Raw genomic sequence first — 9627 nt, 5'->3', positions numbered from 1 at the left:
AATTTGAACATGAGAACAAAGGAAGATAGTTAGATGACGTGATTCTTGCGCTACGTTAAACTAGAGCAAGATTTGAAAGACTACGCAGTTGCATGGCAGATGGTTAAATTAAATCATAGCTCAAGTAGTTCTTGCATTTTACCTTTATATTTCTCAACTTCAAGATTTCTTTTTTTATTCTTGTGTTAAAGCCAGTTTTATGAGTTCTTACACTTGCACAAAATAAAGAGTTGTTTGAATAACAAATTAAAAGTTAAAGAAGAAAATATGAGACAAACTTTTGTGGTTGGACAAGTGTCTTAGCATGTTTACTGAGTATCATAACAAATTCAAGACTTGATTTGAGATGGTACTGCTTCATAATTGTGACGATGCCCACTACAAAGGGAATCCCATCAATACAGTCTGACATTCTTTTACTATTTAATGAGTCATCTAAAGTTTATGTAATAATTACAATTGGTTAATCTTTACAAATGTATTTAGTTAATGTTTGCAAGCTTATTAGTGGCTGAGATCGCCTTGTGCTGTTTCGCAGTAACCGGGTTCGAATATGACAAAAAGATCCCCACTTATTACATGCTTTGTGTGTGATGCATCATTTAGCATGTATTCATATACGACGTTTGTGCGCGTTGTTGATTCCTCTGACATTTGGAAGAGTGTAATTGACCTTAAACCTTTAATCGTTGGTAACAATTTAAAAAAATGTCATTTATCTTAAATCGCTCCTCTTCATTTCTTCACACACGCCAAAACACACACGAAAACCCACACAATGTAAAAAAAATACACATTTACATTTTTTATTTATTCATACCCTATTTTCAAATCACTCAGTCTATTCTGAATTCCTCATAAAAAGAAATGTTAATTATATAAAACAAAAGATGCAAATACAAATTATGAGATGTTAAGCAGTTATTAGGAGCCTGAAATTATAAACTACATTAAATATTTACTAACAAAAATAAAAAAGAAAATCGTTTGAAAAAAAGACGCAAAATTACAATTAAGTCTTTGTAGAAGGCTTGAGATCATGATGAAGTTGAACAATGATACCCTCGGAGAATTCTCTGCACTTATGTAAACCTGTAAATAGATAACCAAAATCGTTAAAATAAAATTGCAATATAGACAGAAAACTGGTGAGTACAATTGATCGGTATAAATGTTTAAAAGTGAACTTTTGAAAAAAAATAAAACAAAAACCTTATCCAAAGGATTAGATAAACCAGACGATTCCATATAATTGGACAATTCATAGAGAAGAGAGGATGATTCGAAAGCGGCATTGTTGGGATTTGTGCACTGCAGCTCTATTTTAGACAGTAAAATACTGTTGATAAAAATGTTCATCGGCTATGTAAACAATCATTACCATGTAATTCAAACTAAGATTAATCAAGAAATTAGTACAAATCTCAAAAAATAATTCAAAGATATCGAGAAGTTTTAGAAAACTTAAAAAAAAAATCTCGAACAAATCATACTCATTCATGTTCTGTAATGCAGAATAGAAGAACTTGGATTCAAATTTGCAGGACGACGAGAGCTGGTAGTTAATCAGCCTTTTTAACAGCTGCATTTGTCCGATCTGAAAATATTAGCTAACGGTCATGATGGAGGTTGATGATGTAACTTTTATGTTGAAATAACGATTCAATGTCATTCCACAGTAAAATTACTAAGCCATTGATTTAAAAGAAAATTCCATTATCATGCACAAAAATATAATAAAATGTATACAGTGGACAGTCGTATTGTAATGGACATATGTATTTATTTATTTAAACTCACTCCTAAACATTGCTCGGAGAATAATTTACATAAACGTACAAAAAGATTTTTCTAAAGTAGTACATTAACTATTACAAATGATACAACTAACCAGAGCAGCACATACAAAAAAAGTACAATGCAAAAGACAAAATCATCAGCAAAACCAGCTAGTCAAAAACAGTACCTTACATGATAAATAAGAAAACAAAATTATAAGCATCAAGTAAATAAAAAATAAAAAAATCTAAAGTAAATAAAGCACTACTAATAACAACAAGCAGCAATAATAATAATTTCAACAATGCAAAAATAATCAAAAATAAGCTTAAGAAGATAATATTTAGGACGGCGACGAAAAGCTGTTAGAGACTTTAAAGTACGAAGGTGCAACAGCAGATGACGGGATGAAGATGGTTGAGGATAGTAGAATATGCAAATGCTGTTTGTCTGATTGCAGAATGCATGGAAAAGATTGTAGTACTGTTGGGAGGCTTGTCAGAAGAAAGCGGAAAAATTTGGGTTGAAAGTTAATATGGGAAAACTCTAAATGATGCCAGTTTCAAAACATCAAATAAGACCATAAAGAAAAAACACTGAAATAGTCCAAATTCGCTTAAAAATACATCGCTTCTAGTTCGCTTTTGTGAATCTGAGAAGCACAGATGTAGAGTGGTGGACAGATGTAGGGTGGTGGACAGATGTGGGTGGTGGACAAATGTGGGTGGTGGACAGATGTGGGTGGTGGACAGATGTAGTGTGGTGGACAGATGTAGGGTGGTGGACAGATGTAGTGTGGTGGACAGATGTAGGGTGGTGGACAGATGTGGGTGGTGGACAGATGTAGTGTGGTGGACAGATGTAGGGTGGTGGACAGATGTGGGTGGTGGACAGATGTAGTGTGGTGGACAGATGTAGGGTGGTGGACAGATGTGGGTGGTGGACAGATGTGGGTGGTGAACAGATGTGGGTGGTGGACAGATGTAGGGTGGTAGACAGATGTAAGGTGGTGGAGAGATGTAGGGTGGTGGACAGATGTAGGGTGGTGGACAGATGTGGATGGTGGACAGATGTAGTGTGGTGGACAGATGTAGGGTGGTGGACAGATGTAGTGTGGTAGACAGATGTAGGGTGGTGGACAGATGTGGGTGGTGGACAGATGTAGTGTGGTGGACAGATGTAGGGTGGTGGACAGATGTAGTGTGGTGGACAGATGTAGGGTGGTGGACAGATGTGGGTGGTGGACAGATGTAGTGTGGTGGACAGATGTAGGGTGGTGGACAGATGTAGGGTGGTAGACAGATGTGGGTGGTGGACAGATGTAAGGAGGTGGACAGATCAGTTATAGGCGGATGTACAATGTATAGAAGGAAACATATTATACGCTGGTAACCTTTTGAATGGCGAATAGTTGTTAGCAAAAATTAATATTTCATTCTCTAAAAATATGATATACTTTACAATTTTAAAACAAAAACTAAAGAAATGATACAAAACAATTAATAAAAAATATTAATCGAAACTCGCTTTGAGCATGTTGTCGATGTAGAATGAGGAGAACTTGCCGAACTTCGCATGACATGTGCCCAGAACTTTTTGCGACTGAACTGTTGGAAATAAAAATCAACAAAACTAAACTAAATGTTAAGTCAACCAGAAACTTACCCAACAATTGATTATAAGATGTTATATATTATATTATTTATTTTTATAGCGTCACGATTTGGTTTACAAACGTAAGAAGTTGATAAGAAAGTTAGAAAACTTGAAAAAGAAGCCTAACAAACCGATATCATCGATCGAATTTAACAAAATATGTATGAAAGAACACACACACACACACACACACACACACACACACACACACACACACACACACACACACACACACACACACACACACAAACACAAACACACACACACATTGAAAACATTTTTTAAATATTTAATAAATTGTATTGAAACTTTGAATAGCTAATCTATTTTGTTTCATAAAAGTCTGACCAGTAAGTTGATAGCCATTCTCCTCGGCGTTAAACTGGCCTGCTAATTTGTCAATCATTTCCAAGTTCTGTTTATCGGAAGCAATAACTTTTTTGTGAACAAACGATGTATAGGTTTGTAAAGTTTGGACAATCATGAAACTCAAGAGTCTGTCTAGACCGGCAAGACCCCACGTCCCAAGAGATTTCTGGAAAAATTTTTTAATTACCACTTGTCAAATGCTATTTCTCAATTTTCTTAAAATGCTCATTTTCTAATTTGCCAACAAATATAGGTAAGTAAGTAACCAATTTTTTTTAAAAAGTATAACAAGATGATTATTGATTTTTTTTATTTAAGCGACTTTCATGACAAGAAAAAATTTAAAATTTAATTAAAAAATATAACCTCAATTTTTTCAAAGAGTTTCAAATTAACCACTTCTTGCTTAGTTTTAATATCATACCATGTACTAGTTATGTTCGAATAGACTGAACACCTAGAAATGCAAAAAATATTTAGTCTAAATATTTTTTATAAAATTAATAAATAAACAAATAAATAAATTATCAACGTATAAATTGTTAAAATAATTATATTCTAGAAAATTTCAAATTTTAAAAATATCAATAACGCATCAAAAAATATTTAGACTAAATATTTTTTGCTCTACATGAATGTTACTTGTGAGCTACTTCAACTATAATAATAATAATAATAACAACAACAACAACAATTATAATATATATTATAAAATTAATAAATAAACAAATAAATAAATTATCAACGTATAAATTGTTAAAATAATTATATTCTAGAAAATTTCAAATTTTAAAAATATCAATAACGCATCAAACACCAGCATTTTTAATTCATCCCTACATTTCTCTACAGCTTCAAATTAATTCATGATTTGTAACTGTTTTCGTAAAAAGAAATTGTTGACGCAGGAGTTAAATTTTATAAGCTCCAGTCAGCTCAGATCGGAGGACTTCATTCGTCGATTCATTTCCTGCTGCTTATTTATGTTTGATGATCCACATCTTTTCTCGCTTCTCACTCTTCCCACTCCATCACGGATAGATCAAATCACCTCGCTGCCCGCTTTCTGCTTTCATAGTTTCTATTTTCCATGATTGAAGACAGCGGGAAAAATGGTTGCTTATATTGAGAAGAAAAGCATTGATCGAGGAGGTGACGTCAAAGTTGAAACTCACGTAAAATGCTATTTAATGTTTGTTTCTCTGACATAAATGTATTTTGCTAACATAAAATGATCTCAAAGCATTTTTAGACTATCGAATAACTTAATTGCCGAGCGAAGATCAATGACAGGAAGTACTGAAAAATTTCAATTGAATAAATGAGAGAACAGTGTCGTGCCTCGGGGAACCGGATCTCTGGACGCAAAGCGAAGATTGATTGATAGTGTCGTGCCTAATGTTATTTATAAGAAGCACGCTCATCAGATAATTGACAATTAAAACACAAAAATATGCATGCAAATTGTTAGCAATGCATCTATCCTCATTGGATAAAATCATTCGGTTTCAAGACACTCTAGCTGAACCATCTCGTCAGGTATTTAATGACAACTCCTTCAGAACAACTCGCAATTAAGATTATACAAAGCTCTGTAATCAACAAAATTTAATCTTCATAATCAACATATGATTAGATAAGTTTAAAGATCTTATACACTCTTCTAAAATTGACAACTGAGCATGTAAATACATAATAAACGACGCATTACACACAGAGCAGGTGACAAGCGGGATCCCATTTCGTATTCAAACCTCGTTACTGTGGGCACTGCAAAACAGAACCGGGCGTCTTCAACCATTAGGCCATCACGCAGTGCAATCCGGTACATTAACGAGATAATGGAATTCTTAGAATCAACATGATTGCATTCCGTCTATTCTGAAAATTGCAGATAAATAAAAATATTAAAAAACAAATTACCTAGAATCTGTGACTCGAAGTATCTCCCTGATCAATCTGCCGATGAAAGTGATTGAGCAATCGATTGACGGGAAGCTTGGGATGGGAATGTTCTGTGACTGGTGGACACTCTGCCAACCTAGCACCTGATGTAATTCAATAAGCATTCAGTATTATATCAACCATTTTTTATATGACAAAAACTATTTATGAATGTTAAATATTTTTGCTAGTTAAGTGTACGGATGGATTGACATTATCTTGATATATTTCATTTTCTTTTATACTTGGGTCGTCGGGTAAATATTATGTAGGTATGGTGGAAGCGTTTTGGACAAAAAGACATTTAACAAATTTTAAATAAGGGCATATGAACAAGTGCTTGTTACAAAACCTACCGCTATCCATTTTGAAAAGTTTTTATAATACTGAGCCTATGTTGTTCGTTAATTGTTGAATTGAACAGCTTTTGACAGACGTTTCTCTTTGTATTCCAAAAACATTTTTTAAATTGAGTTAAAATTTATTTTGAGTGTATGTGAATTGCTCTGAACTAATGTGAAGTGAAGAGGTGCACCGGATAGGGCTTCTTGATACCCGGTCGGAGTCGGATTTGGCCTGACAGTAAAACAAGATATCCGACAGGAGCCGAAGCCAAACAGCGTATTTCCGTGAAAGCAAAAGAACTATACAAACGGTAACACACGACATGCGTAGTTATGCTCATTTTGCAAGTAAAAATAAAACTAGTGCGTTGCATTGTTGCGTGGAAAGAAACAAAAACTATCCGGCACATGGACAATGTTCTTAAAAGCTTCAAATAAGATACAATCTTCGTCACCGCTTGCATTCTTATTAATTAGACATGCTGAGAAGCAAGCACCTGACCACGCGTATGCACATTTATAATATTTATTTTTTATTACCACTAATTGTCGTTATTATAAAACGTATTCAGTGCAAATTCACGTGTGATAGACACAATGTTTTATTGCGAATATATATAAAGCTCAGAGATCAAAATAATTTGCATACCTGTGACATCTAAAAGTGAATTTATTATATTTAAGCGCACGAAAAAAATAACGTTCACATCATAGTTTATACATAATAATGTAAATGCAAACGCTAGAATATACCATCAACATCCTGCCAACCATCCTGCAATGATATCCAGTCCGAGTCGATCATGGTCGGGGTGAAAAAAAAGCCCGAGGACCCTTATTGTGAACTAATGTAAACTAATGTGAATTGATGCAAACTAATATTACCTGCTCGCGACGCCCAAATTTTACATTCAATGCACCTACAAAAAGTCAGGCATAGCAAAACTTGACGAGAACTGGCAGTCCTCGGAAAAAATCCAAGTTTTTATTAAAAAGTATGATTTTTTGACCAGGAAAAGTAAATTTTTAAAGACCAACGTTTCCCCTTATTATATAATTATTACATAATTATATTTCTATTATTTCATACATGAAAAAACCCAAAAAGAACCGAATAAAACAATGACCAACTTTATTCCTTAGAAAACTGTTACATTCTTGCTCTATGTTAAAAGTTATGATGCGAGATATTTCTTCTTGCCAAATTTTCAATCCACACACATCCACGTAATCTTGGATGTACTCAAACGATCTATGATAACCATCAACTATGTATCCCAACTCATCCAATTTTGTGAAGAGTTCATTGTTCTACAGGGCATAATTGGTTAGCAACAATACAAATGGTTAAAATATTCAAAAAACACAATGAAAGTATTAATGCTTCAACAAATTTATTTTAAAGTTAAATCGTCAAAATATTTAGAGTTGCTCATCAAAATTCCATAGCGCTAAACGTTTTTTAGCTTTTTGGGCTTATGTTGATGAATGATTTTTAATAATGACTTTACTATTGAAGAATTCATTTAGATTTGGACATTTTCCTGACTCATTTTCCTTTGAGGCAATAAAGCAGGTTTAAAAGGATGAATTTTTATGATAAATTTTAAATTTTCCTCGCTTTTGTTATATGATTAGCATTACTGACAACAGTTTCAAAATCATCATTATTTAATGGCTATTTTAAAACCTAAGGTATTTTAAACTCAATGAAAAAATGACTGAACGACCTCCACCGTGGTCCAAGAGTATTCAGCTTATAATACAACGTTAAAGATGACTTACATAAATAACTAATTATTTTAGATTCATAATACGATTATAATTTGCAAATGAAAAAATAAACAGTGATTGTTAAAATTGTTTGGACTAATAAATCGCAATTAACAAACTTGCCTTGGCTTTAAAAACTAAAGTTTCGTTGAGAGCTCTGGAAACTCTCATAACCAATTCTTTTCTAATCCCATCCTCCAAAAGACGTTTGGGATCGATCTAAATTTTTAAATTTTTAACTGCCTTATAAAAATTTAAACAAACCAAATTAAAAATGTTAACATAGAGTGGTAGAGAATGGGAGAAAGAAGATAGTTTGTAAATAATATCAAATATTCTGTGTTTAAAACAAGCATAAATCATTCCAGAAAACATGAAAACATCAAATTTCAATAGCACATAAGTTCTTCCTCGCATCACTGCCTATCACGCATAACTAAAATCTACAACATCCATCATATTTCATCTATAAATCAAAACATCAGTTGCAGTGACCATTTAGTAAAATAGTAACTCCCTACTATCTGTTATTATGTTAAATAATAAAAGGTATTTATAAAATAAATTTTATTATTTAAGAAAACGGTGAATGCCCAGTGTCAGTTCAGCGGCACAATAAAAGTTATTTAAAGTTGTACGCTTGGAACTTGAGGAGCAGTGCATGGAAGGAAAACAAAATTGTAAAGAAGTAAAATTTCAAGAAGTGAGGTTCGGGAATGAACAAATCACGAAAACAAAAATGTTGATCATTATGATGAGGAACCTTGATTACTCCAACCAATGTTTGCTTCATCATCAGCATACCTTCTGCAAATATCGAAATTGAATTCGTCAGTTTGGCAACCTGGATTAAAATAAGAGATAAGTGGCTGCAAATTTGTAAACTCACAAAAGTTGTTGATCAATTAAGTTGGATGTTTAATATTCAATTCAAACAACAAATAATAAAAATGTAACAAAAATATAAATGAAAAAAAAATTAGTTGAAGATCAATTGAGCGTCAAACAAATAAATAAAATGAATTATGCAATGTTATTTCGGAAATCTGAAGACAGAAGTTATTGAAATAATATAAAAAATCAACAATTCCGTTAACTTCATATCTTTCATTTAGCTGAGCATAATCTTTCATCTTTTCTTTGTCAAGCCTTGTGGGCACCTCTTTGATGCTGCTCGTCAATAAGTTTATGATGCGAGCTAACAATGTGAACATTGTTTCTGGAATTATCTGAAAATTAAGCAGACTAATTATTAACAATAAAAATATATGCTAGAGTAATAATATTAAAAATTGTCAATAAATAATTAATTAACAGAACAAAGAAATAAACATTCAAATAATGCAACCTTTTTAAACGGCATTTTCATCAACAATTTGTACAATTTTATAATTTCATACTCGTAAGACAAAGATGACTGTATTTAAAATAATGATTTTCAACAAGAAAGATATCTAACTGTTAATCAAAGATTCATTTAAATCTCGTTACAAAAACTATTTCTAAAAAGAAACATAACAAAAAATGTTTTGAAACCTGCAAAACTTGTTGAACATAGGCAACTAGCTCCTTTGAATAATATTCTGAAACGCTCACTAAATCCAAACTGTTTGATTGGTTGATTCGTAACAGTGGAAGATCTAAGGCCGATGCTAACTGTTGCATCGAAAAACAGAAAAAAATATCAAATTCAAATATTTTCGGAAAATTATGAGATGTGAAATGTATTCTCTGATTCATGTCTTCCAGCAGGTTGATTCAA

At 32.6% G+C, this 9627-nt stretch overlaps 1 protein-coding gene across 1 annotated transcript in view; it reads right to left on the bottom strand.

The window, feature by feature from the left end:
- Nucleotides 1-253: 253 nt before the first annotated feature.
- The window catches only part of HELRODRAFT_81068 (hypothetical protein), a gene marked incomplete at both ends in the record, with an annotated part of 35150 nt that continues 25776 nt past the window's right edge, over nt 254-9627 (bottom strand). The window contains 14 exons of the mRNA XM_009020869.1: nt 254-419; nt 1001-1092; nt 1213-1339; nt 1494-1597; nt 2153-2323; nt 3884-3970; nt 4171-4261; nt 5728-5852; nt 7224-7403; nt 7815-7822; nt 7985-8084; nt 8629-8709; nt 8963-9094; nt 9402-9521. Coding sequence (XP_009019117.1) covers nt 254-419; nt 1001-1092; nt 1213-1339; nt 1494-1597; nt 2153-2323; nt 3884-3970; nt 4171-4261; nt 5728-5852; nt 7224-7403; nt 7815-7822; nt 7985-8084; nt 8629-8709; nt 8963-9094; nt 9402-9521 — 1584 coding nt within the window. The remainder of the gene's footprint in view (nt 420-1000; nt 1093-1212; nt 1340-1493; nt 1598-2152; nt 2324-3883; nt 3971-4170; nt 4262-5727; nt 5853-7223; nt 7404-7814; nt 7823-7984; nt 8085-8628; nt 8710-8962; nt 9095-9401; nt 9522-9627) is intronic.

The sequence above is a fragment of the Helobdella robusta genome (genome assembly GCF_000326865.2).
Source record: "Helobdella robusta unplaced genomic scaffold HELROscaffold_29, whole genome shotgun sequence".
NCBI classification, from domain to species: domain Eukaryota; kingdom Metazoa; phylum Annelida; class Clitellata; order Rhynchobdellida; family Glossiphoniidae; genus Helobdella; species Helobdella robusta.
The sequence above is the reverse complement of the archived record's forward strand: the minus strand, read 5'-3'. Positions and strand labels throughout refer to the sequence as shown.